Source organism: Cottoperca gobio, chromosome 23 (assembly GCF_900634415.1).
Source record: "Cottoperca gobio chromosome 23, fCotGob3.1, whole genome shotgun sequence".
NCBI classification, from domain to species: domain Eukaryota; kingdom Metazoa; phylum Chordata; class Actinopteri; order Perciformes; family Bovichtidae; genus Cottoperca; species Cottoperca gobio.
The window spans coordinates 7,030,571-7,048,668 of record NC_041377.1 but is presented as its reverse complement, the minus strand read 5'-3'; the positions used below and the strand labels follow the sequence as shown (position 1 = coordinate 7,048,668).

At 42.6% G+C, this 18,098-nt stretch overlaps 1 protein-coding gene across 5 annotated transcripts in view; it reads left to right on the top strand.

Moving 5' to 3' along the window:
- Positions 1–265: 265 nt before the first annotated feature.
- lmo3 (LIM domain only 3) overlaps positions 266–18,098 on the top strand; it is a 42,404-nt gene continuing 24,571 nt past the window's right edge. The window contains exons 1-3 of one of the 5 annotated variants that reach the window (XM_029462174.1): positions 2,356–2,927; positions 6,527–6,610; positions 6,867–7,080. In XM_029462174.1, coding sequence (XP_029318034.1) covers positions 6,601–6,610; positions 6,867–7,080 — 224 coding nt within the window. In that variant the 5' untranslated portion in view covers positions 2,356–2,927; positions 6,527–6,600. The other 4 variants (XM_029462175.1, XM_029462177.1, XM_029462176.1 and 1 more) reach the window with 4 other exon arrangements.

Genomic DNA, 18,098 nt, shown 5'->3' with positions numbered 1-18,098 from the left:
AAAAAAGGCAAGGAGAGAGGAAGGAGGAATAGAAGAGTGAGTGAGCTCTGTCAATTGGAGTGAGTGCACTGCTAAGTCTGGCTACACTACAAAGGTTAGCAGATCTGACTGTCAATAGTGTCTTGTGGGTGGGAGGGGGGGAGGGAGGAGACATGGGGGTGAGGTGGTGGGGGGGCGGTCGCTTTGAGAGAAAGAGATACTTTGATATTTCGGAATGTTAGAAGGGTGAATGTGGAGAACTGGAGGTTGGGGATCTAATTACCGGGCCATAATTGGGGGCTGGGGAATAGGTTGCCGTCCTCTCAACTCGCTGCAGATCAATTATGTTAAGAGAACATCTGTAAGTAGAGCTTAATGAGGTCCATTAGAGCAACATGCGCTGCCTTCCCTAACGGTGCTTGTCAGCTTCTTGGATGAGCTGGAGTGTGCTGCTGACTGGGGACCTGGTGGAGGGGTTTAAAAAGGAGAGTAGGCTCGACTCTCCGCCGCTTTTTCCTACAAGAGAACCAGAGAGACACACAGACAGACAAGGGGAGGAAGAAGGTGAGGAAGCAGCAAGTGGAAAAAAAAAGACGACCTGTGCGCCGGGCCCGGGACGCGCAAAGCCGCGGAGGAGCTGAGTTTTAAGGTGATCTGACATCCCAACAACTTAAGGCAGAGAAGTTCTCTAACTGCTGTGGCCAAGTTTTTCTTTAAACAATCTGGAGTTGAAATAGCTCTGACAAAGTTGCCTTGTGGACACTTTTAAAGAAGAAGATAAACACCGCTGCAGCGACCCTGAGAATTTGTTTTGGGCATCCCTGGCTGTACTTAAAAGGTATGTGTTCAGTCCTCTGTGTGTTTCTGGGTTGTGAGTGTTTACGCAGAGCGAAGGCTGCGCGTAAAGTGTCGGTGAGCTTCGCAAGAAAACATAAACACAACCCGCTGCATACAGCTGCAGAGAGCATAACATTTGGCTTTTCTCCCCCCCCCCCCCCCCGCCAGCAGGCTGTAAATCAGACGGTGGTTAAACGAATCAGCCGCCAGTTTGATAATGTGGTGTCGGGCTTCGGTGCTGCTCCCCACTGTCGTTTTATTTCTTCATTAGAGACAAGGTACGGGAGGTTGGGGTCAGGTACAAACACAAGCTTCTCCTGTTGTCTGTCTGTGCATATATGATGGGTATATGCAGGTGCGTGTTTCCGTTGCGTTGATCCGCTCCGTTTGACGGTCTCCTCCATCCTCCATCTCCACCGCTGCCTTCTGTCTCCATCTTCCATTCACACGGAGGATGAATAACCGGCGGAAGGGCACCGGGAGAGAGGTGGCAGCCTCACACACTCTACACACACTCTGCAGAAAATTGCATGATTACCAAGATAGGCCGCCTTGAAATAATTCAATCCATGACAAAACCTAATTACTAGCAGGTAATACCCTGTCAGCTTTAATGCATCTCATCACTCATAATGGCGCAGAGAGCATTTTATGACCCATCTCATTATCGCTGCATTTTAGGCTGGAGCCGCATGCCAACTATTGACTTGTATCTCCTCCTCCCACAGTCTCCCCCCTCCCACCCTCCTTCTTCTTTCCCTGCAAGAATATTTAAGGGAATAACTTAAGACTTGTCAGGCTGTGTGTTGGAACACTGTATATGCAATAGGGAGGGATGAGATGTGGGGGCACCGTGCCCGAACATGTGGGCCTCATCTAGTCCAAACTGGGCCGCCAATTGATGCGGACTGGTGCAATATCAGGGCACAGAATGGTTCCGTCCTCTAATTACAGGAATGATTTAAATTAAGACTGTGGAGAGGCGATAATCAGTCCGGGCTGCCACGATGGAGCCTGGGACCTCACATGACGCCTGCGTGTGCGCTCATGGAGAAATAATGTTAGAGAAAGAGGAATCAATGACCTCGGCGAAGATTGATTTAACTATCCATATTATATCTGCTTTCTTTTTTATTTGCTTTCTTTTTTTATTCGCTCAGACTAGTCTCTCATTGAACTGAATGAAAAAAAAACACCACATGGTAAACGCAAATACGCGTGAAGGAGCAAATGGTTGACGGACACTCTTTGTACTCTTTTAGGCATAGATTAATTGTTTGAAAGTTCAATAATTAATACACCTATCAGTCCTATTTGAGTTCAATCTAACACAATATGTGTACTGCATGAACATGACTCCCCACACTGCTGTTGTTAAACTCTAGATGTGAATATTCTCTGGTTTGTGAAAGACAGATGTCAGTCAGGTGTCAGAATGAACAATTGTTTTTTTATTAATAATAATAATAATAATAATAATAATAATAATAATAATAATAATAATAATAATAATAATAATAAGCATCTGAAAGCAGCAAGTCCACCTTAATGCCATGCCGATAACAACTTGTCCGGATTTTCTAAATGCTTTGCGTGCACTTCTAGACAAACCTACCTGTGTTTCTGTCTCTATAATATAATGAGCGCCGTGCGTCTGCGCGCTCCCGCGGCTCCCAGATTGAAGGACGTTGGGAAAAATGGGCGTTCCGGGGGCGCGCACGCGATGCATGCTCTCCGTCATATAGTGGAGAGGCTGGTAATAAGTGAATGACCTTATCGTGGCGGTGTAATGTCTCACCGGTGAGGGATTGGGGGGTTTGGAGATAATAAAGCTTGACTTCCCCCGTCTCTCGCCACTCTCGCTGATGCATTGGGGACGCCCGGCCTGAGACACTCACACTCTCTGTATGCTCAACGGCGGGCGGCTGAACACCTGTAGCTGGGCAGTCTCCTACAAACTGGGCGCCTTGATCCACGTGGAGCTCATTATTTCCATCCTGAAGATCAGTGTACGCGCGATGTCAGTTTGGTGAACTTTTTCCTGCTCTGAGGGGATCTGTAGCTGAATCAGCTGCTGGAGGAGTTCAGTTCTGCTTAACTTGTTTAGAAAGGTGAGTGAGCTGGATAAAAGCTATACTATTCGTCGTTAATCAGCATTTTGGAACAATAACCTTTGCAGGTACTTGTTCTTAATCATTTAAAAAAAAAAAAAGATTGAAAATCATTCAAATGTTCAAAGTACAGGGCTATGGAATATACATACAGGCTATGTGAGAGAACATGAGAGTTGTGGAAGAACAGGTTAAATGTTTACGGTGGTGATGCTGCGGGAGCGGACAGAGGGAACCGTCCCTCTTGTCGTTCTGTGTGCACGATGCCCGGTGGTACGTCAAAGCGCTGATTAGCGAAGCAGCGTGCAGCAGGAGCCGCTGTGTTATGTGGCCAGTAGGATTAGATGGTCTCTGCGCCGCGGAGGGGAAGCATCTCTTTGTCGTCCTGTCATTCGCTGCCTGCATCTCTCCGCTCGCACATCTCCGCACGGCGATAAACCAGCTCTCACACGCCGTGTGACCACCGACTACAGCGAACGTCTCTCGGCTCGTGCGTTTTTGTTGGCCGGTGTTCTCTCCTTCTTTTCATTCTTCACTGGTCGCCGTGTTGGATTGTTCCCTCTCTAACAAAGCCCGATCCCAGCCTGCCTTGCAGACAGCTGCTCACCGGACCAGGCGGCTCCGGGTTGCATGGTGGTGCTTCGGCTGCTTCAGCGGTTCAACAAATGCAGAAAAGGGAGAAAAGTTTCGGTAAGACGCTTACTTTGCGCTTCGGCTTGTATGAACAGCACGTTCATGTGTGTTTTTAGTGTGCTCTGCGACGGCAAGTTGCAGCATCACTCTGCGTCGAAGGCGACGTGTCCAGATCTGACCTGCTGTTGCACTAACCTGAGCCATTATCTCTGTTATTCCAACCTTTTTTCATTGAGACATTAAAGAGACGTGCTCTGGTGTTATGTTCGTGATCATACAGCTGATATGTGCCCGCGTGCGTTCCTTGTCAAAGCTGCATGGCAAATTGAGTCTGTGTGTTAAATCCGTTATTGGCCTTTACCAGCACTCTGCTGCCATGGCAACAGTAATTAAACCGATAGGGTGAAATGTCAGCATCTCGTTGCCGAACAGCTGGGGCTGAAAACGCAGGCTATTCTCCGCTCTATCCCTCCATCATCCTCCATCCGCTCTGGGCTCAGATGATGATAGCCTACATGTGGCCGAGGACGCGCAGCGGCAGCAGTCTTCAAGTCCACAATGAGAGAGTGGAAGGGGAGGATACGAGCCAGCGCGCAAACAAAACCGATATCATTAGGGCTCCGAGAGCAGCTGTGATTTCCTTTCCTTTATGGAAAATGAAGCTTTTGTTCAGGCACTTCCCCTCAGCAATCGGAAGAGCGAAGTGGTCAAATTCCTGTCATGCTTCTCCCCTTCTCCCCCGAGTTGATTGCACAGTAAAAAAAAAAAAAAAAAAAAAAAAAGGGGAGGGGGGGTTGAAACTCTTCCTTCTCTTTTGGTTTGGTAATGAGTAGCGGGGACTTTGTAGTGTTAACGAGGCTGGACGGATCAGTGCCGCTGAACAGGCGCAGCGGAGAGCAGCCGGCCGAGCAGCCGCGCGCCCCGCTCTCTAAATCCAGCCAATTAACAAATCAACAGCCCCAATGCACTGGAACAAATGAGCTGAGCTGCTCACACTGCAACCTGTTTGATAGCCTGTCTTTACAAATGATTTCTCACAAAAAAAAAGTATCTAGTTTGTGTGGCAGGTGAGGGAAACATGTACCTTTTCTTATTTATTGTTTTACATGTGGCAGGTTTATTTTAAGACCATATCAGTGTTTTACATGCTTTAAATGCAGCTATAGTTTTCCTCTGTCATTGCAACTAAGTTTGAAATTGTTTCTAGCTTTTCTAGCTAGCCACCAGGTTAGCTATTTACAACATTAGTTTACAACTTGCAGAACTTGAAACCTGCTGGATAGTTGATCCCAGTGAACACCAGGTTTGAGAATGTGCTGTGTGCTCAGTTCAGACAGGTCAGAAATGATGGATGACATGTTTTTTTTTTACTTTGAAGGCACAACTTTAAAGTTTCCTGTACATTATTTGTAGTGAAATGAATGGAAACACATCATTTTACCAATGGTCATAATGATTTGATTAGTAGTAAAGACACATTTTAAAGTGTCTTTCTACCTGTAAATGTTACACATGGACACATTTGAACTAAAATGGTTAAAAAAAAGAAAGTTTCAGTATTTTAAAATTAAAGCTAAAACTACACCACATGCTAAATATTGAGCGTGTGTGTGTGTTGTGTGTGGTGAATTGGGGACAAAGGGGAGTGGGGGTGTGCCTCTCCTCAGGGAATGGTAGGAGAATACTAATTCCAGCCTGGTGCGAAGCCACATTGTCCCCCTCCTCCTTGCTCCCAATGGACCAACAAAGGCTCTCCACAGTCAGCTCAGGCCAAACAATACAGGCCGCTGCAAAGCTCCTCGCCTGTAGCCACGCCCCTTTAAACACAGGAGGTCAATGTAAAAAAAAAAAAAAGTGTCCTGGAAGAAATGTGAAACTGTGGCTTTGTGTCTTGTGTGGGCTGCTTGTTGGTCTCACAGCTCTTAAACAGGACCGTTGGTTTGTAATCGCACTGGTCAGAGCCTGCATTCACTTCTTCTGGCTTTCTTCATCTTCCAGTCCATTGCTGTTATTTTGACAGGGACTAGCAACTTATTTTTGATGTTCTAAATCAGAAGTATTGGTTTAATAACACTTTAAATTGTAATTATTGGAAAGTGTATAAGAAAGTTATCTTCCAAACAACACTATGAATGTTGAGTAACAGTGAAATGACCTCCACACCGGTTTTACTAGATCAATTTAGATGCCTCAAACTATTTTCCATACACAGTGGAGGACAATGAGGGTGTGTGTCTTTCTTCACAAAGACTACATCCTCCTCTTTGAGTCGTTTGCCAATCAGCGAAAGTTTCAGTCTTTTGTATTTCCATGACAATTAAAGTACACCATTCCTTACTGGAAATGTTACATTTCCACAGACTTGGATTGGAAGCTGTGTGTGTTCTCAAAGTTAGAGATATTCTTTGTCTTTAACACAGGCCTGGACTGTGTCCCATATCCACACTTAGTTTTAAGTACACTTCAGTACTCTGAACCTCATTTTTAGTGCACTTAGTGTGAACACTGCTCAGAATCGTGAGTATAGTATTGAATTAGGACACAGCTAAAGTAGGATTATGAATGTGGCAAAAAAGTCATTGTTTTTTGTTTTGTTTTCTAAGGTCTTCCCAAAGCTGTCTCACCATTCACAAGTGTGTTATATTTTTTGAAGAGCCTTTGCAAAGTCTGCATACTAACTTTTTAACTAGACTTAATTGTGTCCTTTAAAACCTTCTGATAATTGTGTCGTGTGGAATTGACCCAAAGCTCTGCATACTCATTTTGTACGCATGGGTGACAAAAGGTTAACATTTTATTTTTTACTCTTTACGTGTTGAAACTGTCAATTGCCTACATACAGTATATATGATACCTAATTTGCAGTCCAGGTTAAAATATGTGTTGTTTTTTTTGACGATTAAGAAATATAGGAATGATCTAGTCTATGAATGCTCATTTTCACTTGTGTTTTTTTTTCATTTCAGTCTTATTTTAAATTTGTGTTAAATACATGAATATTGTACTTGCACCACCTGCTGCTTAAAGATCGAGGAGCACAATGAAAACAAGTGAGAATCTGTATTTTGCTCCCTTATCTGTCATTATTTCACTTTTCCTTTCAGTTAAAACCTTTAAACAAAATAGTACATGTTCTGTATTTTATTAATGCATCATAATTCTTGCTTGATAATTTAGCTTCTTCGTGTTTTAGAATCTTCTTTGTGTTTTTTTTTTTCACTGTTAGGAAACGTTTGCCTCCTCCTCTTGTCAGTGTGCTGGTGTTGGATGAGTGTTTTTTAAATGGTCTCTCTGTGCTTCTCCCAGGTATACAAATGCTCTCCGTCCAGCCGGACACCAAGCCAAAAGGCTGTGCCGGCTGCAACCGGAAGATCAAGGACCGCTACCTGCTGAAGGCCCTCGATAAGTACTGGCACGAGGACTGCCTCAAGTGTGCCTGCTGTGACTGCAGGCTGGGCGAGGTGGGCTCCACGCTCTACACCAAAGCCAACCTCATCCTGTGCCGGAGAGACTACCTACGGTAAGAAAAACAGCGTCTGCATGACGTTCAACAAACACACTGCATAATGCACATGTCTGGTTTCCGGTGTGTACACGGGCGTTTGAGAGTTAACCCTCTGAAATCCATTTTACACACATTTAGAGTTCAGGGTGAGCCCCCTTTTTATTATGTGGAATTGAGCACAGCCCATTTTTTTTTTTTTTACGAGAAGGCATTTGGTTTTTGCCTGTGACCTTTTTTATTTAAAGGCCTCAAAACTTGGCACGACCCAGTGAATGGGCAGTTGAAATTTGACATGCAAATGATGGTATTGTAATATTTATTATTATTATTTTCTGGTTTATTCAGCACACATCAATATAAATGTCTTAGAAGTCTCATGTGACTTAATTTCCCTAAATTGCATTTTTGTACTATGTTTTTCTGCCTCCTCAAAGTAAAATATGCTTGTTATGACACCACCTGTGCGAATAGTTGCCTTCAATATGGATTATATATATATATATATATATATATATATATATATATATATATATATATATATGTTACCGACATAAGTAATAAATATCCCAGGTGAGAAATGTTTAAGTGCAAAATGTACTCAAAGTGGCTTTACTCATCCAGTCAAGCCATGTCACTAACCTTTGTGACATAAGAGGGGTCAAGGGTTCACATGAAGTGTTCTCAAAAGCATCACAACCAGTGAATAACTTAACAGCTTCTTCTATATGTCAGGAGAGTGGGACATAACAAACTTGTTGTTACACTAGCAGAATGCAAGGAGTCGTTCCAACCCATGAAGATGACCCACTTTGCTCCTAAAGAACAGCAGTACAGGTATCTGGATTGACCCAGATATACAACAATCGGTTTAAGCGTAAACCGAATTTACACTGGGTGGAACACCAGCATTTTGACTGATAGGATTAGTTCATATACTTTATGTTTTTTATCTGAATTTAATTTAGTAGCTGGAATAGTGCTCACTCACCTGTTTATTCTCTGGAATATAATGTTTATTTTTATTTATTGTTTTCTTCCCAGAAGTAAAAGTTAAGTTTTATTTGCAGTACGGTGTGTTTTGTAGTCAATCTGTGACATTAACCAAACACACATTTAGTTTTGTGCATCTTGAGTTATACATGTGACTCTACTTTAGTTTATATGGTCAATATGAATGAATGAATTGAGCCTTTTAAAAAACAATTAAAAAAAAAGTATGTGTGACTAGGAGGTGAAATTATTTCTAATTTTTACATCAATGATCTCTCCTCATTGACTGATTACTTTAACATCTTTTCAAAAAGCCCAATAAGTATGTGTTTCAGCATGACTGGGTTAAGATGGAGATCTTTTTTCTCACACTGAGACCTGCTGAGGGTCAAACTGCAGCTGGCTTTTTAAGTTGTTTACATAAGAACATGTAGTTCATGGAGGCCTGACGCATGTAAAGCTTTCCAGAGACACGGGCTACAAATCAAATGATTTCTGGTTTTAGTTTCATTCGGCTGGAGAAAGGTTTTTAACCTTTTTTTAACCTGATGTCTGAGAGACAAATGTATATATAATTTTACAAATGGTCTTTATTTAAAACACAAAGGGATGACGGGTCATAGTGTCGTTGCTGCTAACGCATCGTTTTAGATTTTTCCTGCCAGCAAACATCCGCACAGTCAATTTTGACACTGTTTTTAGACGCAATGAGGGACATTCTTTGAAAAAATGTTAACTACAAGACAATTACACACAATGTGGAAGAAATCTGCATTTTATCTAACGTATGTCAGACAGTGTGAGCTGTGTGTGCCTGCTGCAGGCCCTGGCACACACTGTTAAGTACTGTAACATGCTTTGAGCACAAGCTGCTGTGCCAGAGAATACCCAAAATGTTCTGAGCCCTGCTGCAGGATTATCAACCTACAGTCAGGCTCACTTACTCAGCCTGCACACTCACACTCACCCTCACACATACACACACCAGCTGATTGTGCAGTCAGCCGCTGGTGGAGACACCTTTTTAAAGTAAAGTATGTTTCCATCTACCTGTTTTATGCACCTTTACATTCTCACATAGAAAGACAGGACTGAAAGTAGCGAGAATAATGCAGCAGGTGGTAGCTCGGGTCCTCCATTCATTAAAAGCTTGGTGGTTTGATACATCCATATATTTGTGTGTGAGGGTTCAAATTTAAATTCATTTTTGGAATAAAATGTCAAAAACCGTGTCAGGTCAGAGGTCAGGGATCCCCTAAGCCCAAACCCTGTGTTTGAAGTGTTGCTGAAAAGTTAGTGTAAAGATGACCCCAATCACTACTTAGTTTTATAACAAGTCCTTACATAATGCATATCTGTCCATCCCGAGTGTAATCGAATATTTATTTTTGTTATGCTTTGTTTATTTCCTCTTACGTAATACAGCTTCACTGTGCTAAAGTAAGCCTGGGGTAGAATGTTGCAGAGTGCCTCTGCTTTAGTTGTTTACCGTAATGTAATGTATAATAATTGTGTGGAGGAATGTCAGTGTGAATCTGCTGGGGCAGGAAGACACCCTCTTTTTTTTGTTTTTGTTTTTTTGCACTGCAGTTGTGTTGCAGATGGATTAGTTGCTCACTTTCCACGAGCCAAATGTTAAGGTGGCTACATTAAATGACTTGAACAGGGCTTGTCGACTTGTTGACAGAAGCTTCAGGCAGCACCACAGCTGGTGGTCAGTCGACACGATAACACAGAGACGTGCAGTTTTAATGCTCACACACACACACACACACACACACACACACACACACACACACACACACACACACACTGTAGTTTGCTGGCCCAAATGTGAATTAATCCGCCACTGAAAATAGTTCCCAACAAATGCATTTCATCCTGTTTGCGTAACACGTGCTAACACTAGAGTGTCTAGAAGTTTTTGGATGCTTAACAAAAGATTTACATCATTAATAGGAACCAATACGCTTATTAACGTGACAAACGTACCAAACCTCACCAAGTAGTTCCGTTTCAATTTACAACATTAACCAAGTGTTCAAAACTGCAACTGGAATTTTCGGAAAAAGTACATTTCCCTTCGAAAAGGTCATTGAGACTGCAGATTAGTTGTATCGGAACATCATTTTTAAGAGACAGGGTTGGTTAGTGTCTTAGTGGGATGTACCAGAGTACCAGACCCACTCTAAAGTGTCCACATGTCTTTCTGGTGTGACCAGAGCTTCAGAACAAAAACTGTAAATGTCATCAATGAATCAGTCGACGTGGACATTGTTTTCCCAACACCAATGCATTCAGCAGCAGTGAGGCCCGGGCGAGCGTTTCTGAACAGGCGTGCAGGCTAAGAGGAAGACCAATTCCAACATGTTATTCTTTCATCTTCAAAGTTCAAGGTGACTGAATTGATTTGACGCTCGCTATCACGCGGGTGGCCTGCCCGCGAATGTGCCCTGACATCTCCTCACTGCTGGCTAATGAATGGCAAATATAGCAAACCGCAGTACTCCACATCTGATCTGCAGCGCAACAAAGAAAGCCAGGCCCCATCACTGCCACAATCAATGTCTGCAGCATCGCAAAGCAATACAATTTTACACCAACACACACACACACATACACGCTCCCATACTCAAAAAGCAACCTCAAATGTATTATTTCTACTTATGTTTATCTCAGTCTGTCAGCCAAGGTTAGCGACAGGAGAGAATAAGGATGACTACACATTAAGTCCATTTTTATATTCCATTGGCTTTAACAGTAAATTATTTGGGCCTTCATTATACACCCCCACCCTCTTCTCCAAGTCAATCCTTTTGTGCTTAGTAGGGTGGCATGTTATTAGGCCTGACATAACCAGGGTTAATAGAATTCTTCAGGGGTCTACAACCATGAGCGATGTGATCCCACCTGCAGAGAAATAATAATCCTTTATCGCAACACATGCACAAACAACAGAGGAAAAACACAAATACGGAGAGAAAAAAAACTTACTTTCAGCAGTCCCTGTGTGATCAAATATGATGTACAGAGAGGATGTGTGTGTGTGTGTGTGTGTGTGTGTGTGTGTGTGTGTGTGTGTGTGTGTGTGTGTGTGTGTGTGTAAGCAAGCCATCCCTTCATAAACCTGCGACTGCAAGCATAATTACAGGTATTATCTCCTCAAGCTTGATTTGTGCTTTGCTCTCTCTGAATATGGAGAAATGCAGCAAGAACATTTTTATCAACAAATGATCCCTTTGAAACCAAAGCTTCCATTGATGATACTGGTAATAGCGCGATGCCACTGTTTATGCTGATGTGTGATTTTCACAGTACAGAGCGATAATGTTTGAAAGCCCAGAGGAGGGAGGAGAGCCGACAGACTGACACATTTAAGTAAAAAAAAAACGCTGAGAAAATGAAGACTGCGGCACGGCGGCCTGCTGAGTGCCACCACACACACACACACACACACACACACACACACACACACACACACACCAGCGCTGGCTCCAAGGCCGGGTGCAGGCGTGTAAAAGCTGTTGGGCATCAGTTAATGGAAAACTGTAAATTCCAGGCATCCATTTTAAAGACAGCACCAGGAGAACACTTATTTATTTATCTATCTATTCATTCATTTTTTTTAATCCAACTTCAATTTTCCTCTACAGTGGTTTTACTAAGATTGTAAATGCAAGCAAACTCACAGAGCCGTCAACATGGCTGGATTTATTAATGTTTTGGAAAGCTGGCTATCAGTGAGAGATAACCAACATGTAGAGCATGGTTCAGTGTAATAACTTCCATTTTTTTCTCCCTTCAGAATCAACTTTGCAGTCTACCGCCACCTTGTATAACCATGTATGTAAATGTAAATGAAAAATGTATCTTTTTTTCATCTCACATCGGGTTTATGACGCATTGTCAGTTTGTATGTCGGCGTCAGGCGTGACTGTGACATCAAGTCAAGCTTTATCTCCAGGGACCCGGCAGGGAGTGAGGAGAAAAGGCTCCGGCTGTCTGAAACTCATCTATTCTTTTCAGAAATCTCATTTAAGATACATTCTTCCTTATGAACACATGTGACATCTTTTAATGAAAAAAAAAAAAGTGTTCATTGTGGGATTACTCGCAAAGTAGCAACATATATTTTTCTTAGCTCAGATGCGCACATTGAAATGATGTGTTTAAGGCCAGATTCTGAATCGGTTTAAGATCTAATTTCTAGGTCCATCCTTACCTCTTGTCCTCTGCCACATCTCTTAATTATTTTTTATTTTATATGTTGGCTCATACAGCTTCACTGTGAGCTGTATTAACGACACTCGTTATTTCCCGCAAAAATAATTGTGTGTGAACTTGCACGCTGGACTTTGCAGTTCATGTGTAATCGACCCAAAGTGTGTGTGTGTGTGTGTGTGTGTGTAATCACTTAGTCTCTGAGTGAGCTGAGAAATCATCCTACTCCACTACTTTCTGTTTTTGTCGATCCAGACTCCTCTTCCCTTTGTTCTTCTCTCTGTACGTGAATGATTTGGAGTCCAAAGGCCTCAAGATAAGCACCCACTTTCAATGCGCGTGAATGCCCAGAGCAAATTCACATCCACTTGTGTCTTTGCCTTATATGCACCGTCTCTAAAATTAGCTTCACATTCGCTCCTTTAAAGTGATACAGTCTAAATCTGTTGTGTGAGTATCAGACACTCGCTCACTGTGGAATTTTAAAGATGGCTGTAAAAAGTTTGGAGTTTGCGCATTCATGAAGAACAGCGGTTGTACGTCAGTTTGAATTCATGTCAGATACAAAGCTGGTAAGACATTTTCACAGCAGAATAAGTAGACGCTGTCACTCTTGTGGCATAATTTACCACTCATCTGTCTGTCAATACTGCTCATTAGGTTCCAAACAGTTAGACCACAGCATGGCTAAACAGTGCTAGTTGTGGAGTTTTGAGGAAAACATGACATAGAAGCAGCGTCGTTAACAGTAACCTTTTGGAACATACTGAGCATATATGGAAGAACATGTATCATTGTTCATGTAATTGACATGAATCCAAACTGAACATAGCCACTATGAAGGACTTATAGTACAACCTTTGTACACGCCTACAGGAATGAGTTTTGCTAACTGTGCATTGGCTAATGTACCTTTACTGATAATGATGTAAGAGCAGTGGGACGCTTCACTGAAGTGATTGGTTATGAATCGGTTGTACAAAAGAGATGGAGAAAGCACCTAAAGAGTAGTCTGTGTCAGACTGAATAATGGAGTGGTAATTAAATGGCCATTCAGCGTGAATATCAGGCTAAAGATAGAGCTTAGTTCCAACCAAATTACGCACACTCTCATTCCACAGAGCGGACTGGACTCCCAGCCAGATCAGTCATTGTTATGGTAGCGATGGATGGCAAACAGCCTCCACAAAGAGTTGAGAGCCCGTGGTTTCAGGGTAGCCACTGCACAACATCACTTGACGATAGCCATGCTCCTGGGAGATGTGCAGGAAGCCGGGTGTAGTTTGTCATGAGCTCTCTCCTCCCTGATTGTCTGCAGGCTGAAAGATTCAGGCCAGCTCCTCTTTCTCTAATGACTATAGCGCAGATGTTCAGCTGTTCTCCCAACTAACACTGAAGGGCACAAGGACATCCTCAGCCAGGCCGCTGGTCAATGACACCAGAGCTTACTTATCTTCTACTGTAGCTGCAGTGTAGAGTAAAACCACAGTAGTGCACATCACTGCTGACCATTTAAAAAAGCATGCAGTTGTGTTTCCCCCTAGCCCTGGAAAAATCTTCATATTGGATGGATATGCAGCAAGGAAGGTAGATGGGCAGTTACTCCCACTTTTATGCAGGAAACTGGAGTCCTGTCACCTGTAACCAAATGTCTTATTTCCTAAACATACTATACCTAATAAAAGTACATTTACCATCGGCAGAAGCTTTCCCTACCCTTACCCTTAACGTAGCCATCATGTGCAGATATGAAAAACAATGGAATTGGACGTAATCATCGTTCTATCTGGCAACGGGGTCACTGGTCACTTGCTTGTAATGAAGAGAGTAATTCCAGACACGGATGGATAACCACACGTTTACAAGTCTCTACAAAGTTGATTTACATACTGTAGAATAGAACGCAAATCAGTGGCTGTGTGAAAAGTACAATAATCACTTAACATACCTGAAGTGACCTAAACTTGCTGTACGATAGACTGAGGGTGCAATAGGCCCAGTGCAGGTTCAGAGTACTGGTTTGTACAGAATCCTGAGCTTAAGAAAGACACACTCATGGTATCTTTGGAAGTATGAAACTGCTTTACATGATTATATGAGTGTGACCAGTAAACCCGCTGGTACGCCTTAAAACTAAAACCAAGTCCGCTTAAATTGAGTCCGCGACAAGTTGGTTCAAAGTTTTGAGATTGAGTTAAACGGGGGTCAAAGATTGAGACAAAAAAAAAAAGAAAAAGCATTGGCCATTGAGTCATCTTCATCCTCCACCCTCTTGCGTCACTTCTGCTTCCAAAAAAACCAAGATGGCGACAGCCAAAGTGCCAAACTCGAGGCTTCAAAACAGTTGTCCGCAAACCAATGGGTGACGTCACAGTGACTACGTTGCATTAGCGTTTTTGTAAAGCACTGAGTTGCATCTATTGTATGACAAGTACTCTATAAATAATATTACGTTCACTTCTTATATGCAGCCTATGTGACTGAGTCTGATATCCTGTCACTTCTGTGTATAAAACTCCATGCGTAAAATGATGCTTGATTGTTACATGCTGTTTCCTGCACTTGACACACCAACTTGATTTAAGCAAGACAGCCAAAATCCGACATAAGTAACCAGTTATTGATATCACATTATGAGAAACCCACAAATAGAATGACCCGTTTAGCTGGATGCGTAATTTATGGCTTCAACTTCAGCGAGTGTGTGTGTGTGTGTGTGTGTGTGTGTGTGTGTGTGTGTGTGTGTGTGTGTGACAAAGATAATGTTTTGTGTCTTTCTTTCCCATGTCTGCACCTGTGCTGTAATTGTTTTGTTTTTGGGGGTTTTATTTTGACGGAGGGGGTTTAGAGGAGAATGGGGAGAGTTGTTTTTTTTTTTTTGAAGGATGTGGTTCTCTAAAAGGTTACATTGCCTGCTGTGTCAGTGAATGCCACCATCATTACTTACTCTGTCCTTTTGCCTCGCCACATTTTATTTTTTCTGCGGCGTGACAGCAGCAGAACAGTGCTCTGTTAACAGCAGTTTAAATCTAAAAGTCAAGTCAGTCGCATACTGACGGACCAAAAGGCTTTTAGCACATCCACTTATTTGATTTCCGAAATTAAGTGCATTTCCTATTTTATTGAAGTCAGTATCATGTGAAATGGCACAAACCTACCCTCAGGTTAAGTTTTAAAACTGGTATGCAGAAGTTTTATCTTTAACACAAAGATTCTTCTTCATTTCTTTGAGGCCTTTAAAAAAAAAAAAAAAGAAGGAGCCTTCAGTTTTTTTGAATCACTTGAGCATTTGAGCACTTGAGGGGGAGAATTTGCCTGGAATGCGTCGGTTCATTCAGGCCCCAGATTGAATCCTGAATCCGCTGCTTGTTATTACAATAGAACACTCAGCATGCAGAAAGGGCCTCTCCTGCTCAAGCTCTTAATGGGACTTATAGGTGGAGAATGCAGCACTTGGTCTGTCAGCCTTGCCACTTTACCTTCTTATTCCTTTATCTTTCTCTAACACAAACACACACACACACACACACACACACACACACACACACACACACACACACACACACACACACACACCATACCTCTCCATCTCCCTCTTAAGTCTCAGCCCTCTTGGCCTTCTTTGATGCTGCTAATCAGGCTCTCCATCATTTTAGAGGGGCCATAGATGATTACCTGATTCTAGTTACATACAAAGGGGAAACTTTTGTTTGATGTCTTTTGTGTGTTTCTCGCTCTGGCTTCCTATAGCTTTCATATATCACCGCAAACACACACCCTTCTCCTCTACCCACCTCACCCCTCTCTCCTACCCCCCCCCCCCCCCTTCTCCCCTGGAGACTTCACCGTATGAGGCTAGACATACACGCAGCAGCGAGGCGGCCTCAGCGCTACAAGGTGAACTATTCCCCGGCACGTGTTGTTATTATTAATAACTGCCAGGGAGAGGGGTCACCTAAGACAACTCCTTGAAAAGAACCGCGGGCAAGGCAAGTAGGCCGCAGCTGGGTATGTTGTAAAACAATATCCCCCCCTTCCCCCTGAGGAGACACGCTGCTTAAAGCAAGAATAATGCATGGGGGAGAGAAGGGAGAGCCGCGCAGCCACATTTTTCCGCCATGAAAAATTAAGATGTCACCACCTGGCGCTTTTAAGCATACCTTTACCACTGAGCTGAAGGTATTAGAATATGAATAGGTTAGGGCTATAACTTTGAACACCCTTTCTCCCTGTCCCTTTCGCTGCACCCCTGCTTCGTCGTTAAACTTCTGATGGCAGTGTTAAATTCAAATGGCTTGCGCAGAGCCACCGGATGGGGGGGGGCGGATATGAAAATGGGAGAAATGCTAATCACCAGTCAAATCATTGGATATCTCTAGTTAGTGGAGTTCATGAGGGTTTTATTTCCATTTCAGCTGTGCAGCACAATAGTGTCATTTCTGTGGGTCGGGTTAAGGCTTGAAAGCATGGACTAAATGTCGCCAGGTATGAGTAAATACAGTTCAACGCAGGACAGTATTTTGCACCCTGAAATTGCCTTACAGCACAACTCATACCAAAACACAGTATATCTGAATCCCACATGTTCCTGTTTCTTTTAGAGTTCTCTTAACAGAGGGGAAATATGTGACTGCAATTTCCTTGCTTCTTCACGAGAGGCCTCACTCAGTCTGCATGCATCACAAATCCGGCTTCAGTGTCCTCGACACTACGGCACAATTTAGCCCTCCATCTCTCCAAATGAAATTGGTTTTGGTGGGGTCAAGGTTCACGGAGTGGTCTATGTCCTGATATGATCTGATCTGTGCTGAGGAATAGAATGGGGGTAATTCTCTCCCCCCGTGCAGCTATCAGACCTACAGCTTCGTATTTTCACGCGTAAAGGCCTAACATTGTTGCATTACTTTTTCCTGTTTGTTTTGGGGATTTGAAGGGAATGTGTCCTGCTGCAGCGATTCCTCCCACACGGTCAGTGAGAGCGGAGTGTGATGGGTCAGGCTATTACAGCGAGAGAGATTATCTCAAAGATTGTCTGAGGAGGAAAACTCCTACATTATTTATTCTGTTAACTCTTAGATTCCAGAGAACGACAGTTGATCCTCTCTAAGAAACCTATTTGGGCCTGTGTTTCTTTTTGTCCTGATGTTATAATGTAGGTAATAAAGTGAACAGTCCTGTGTTCAAAAGATCCGTGGTTCTTTTACGCATGTGATTTCACTTAAAAGTATGGTTTTCTGACATTTAGAAAACTGAGAATTAAGTTATTTGTTTGCGTCGCCCTTTCTATTTGTTACTATTACATTATTTTGCATCTGGTACCGTGCATCTTACTACATGGTGCATCTTATCACATTTCTTCTGATTTGGTCTAAAATAGACATATTTGATAATAGCTATAAAAAAAAAAGACAGTAGATAATTAATGATTAAATCATGACAGGAAATCAGTGAGACAGAAGGCTAAATTTAACCCAGGAAAAGAAGACTTATATTAATTGTGAAAAAAACACAGCAAGAAAAGAGAATAACTTGATACAGCTGTCGTATCTAAATCTATGCAGTTAAGTTGTATTCCAATATAAAGTACAAATTCGATACAAAGCCACATAAGATATGGAAAAATCGTACTTAAACTAATAAAAAAATCCTTGTGTGTGTGTGTGTGTGTGTGTGTGTGCAGTTTTCCCATGCAACGAGGGGCAACATCTCAGGTGTGCTCACTTTCAGTTTGATTCATAAAGTGGTTTAGACAATCTGGATAAACTGTTGGTTTCATTCCAACCTTCCTCTCCTGACCCTTCAGACGTCGTGTAAGCGATGTC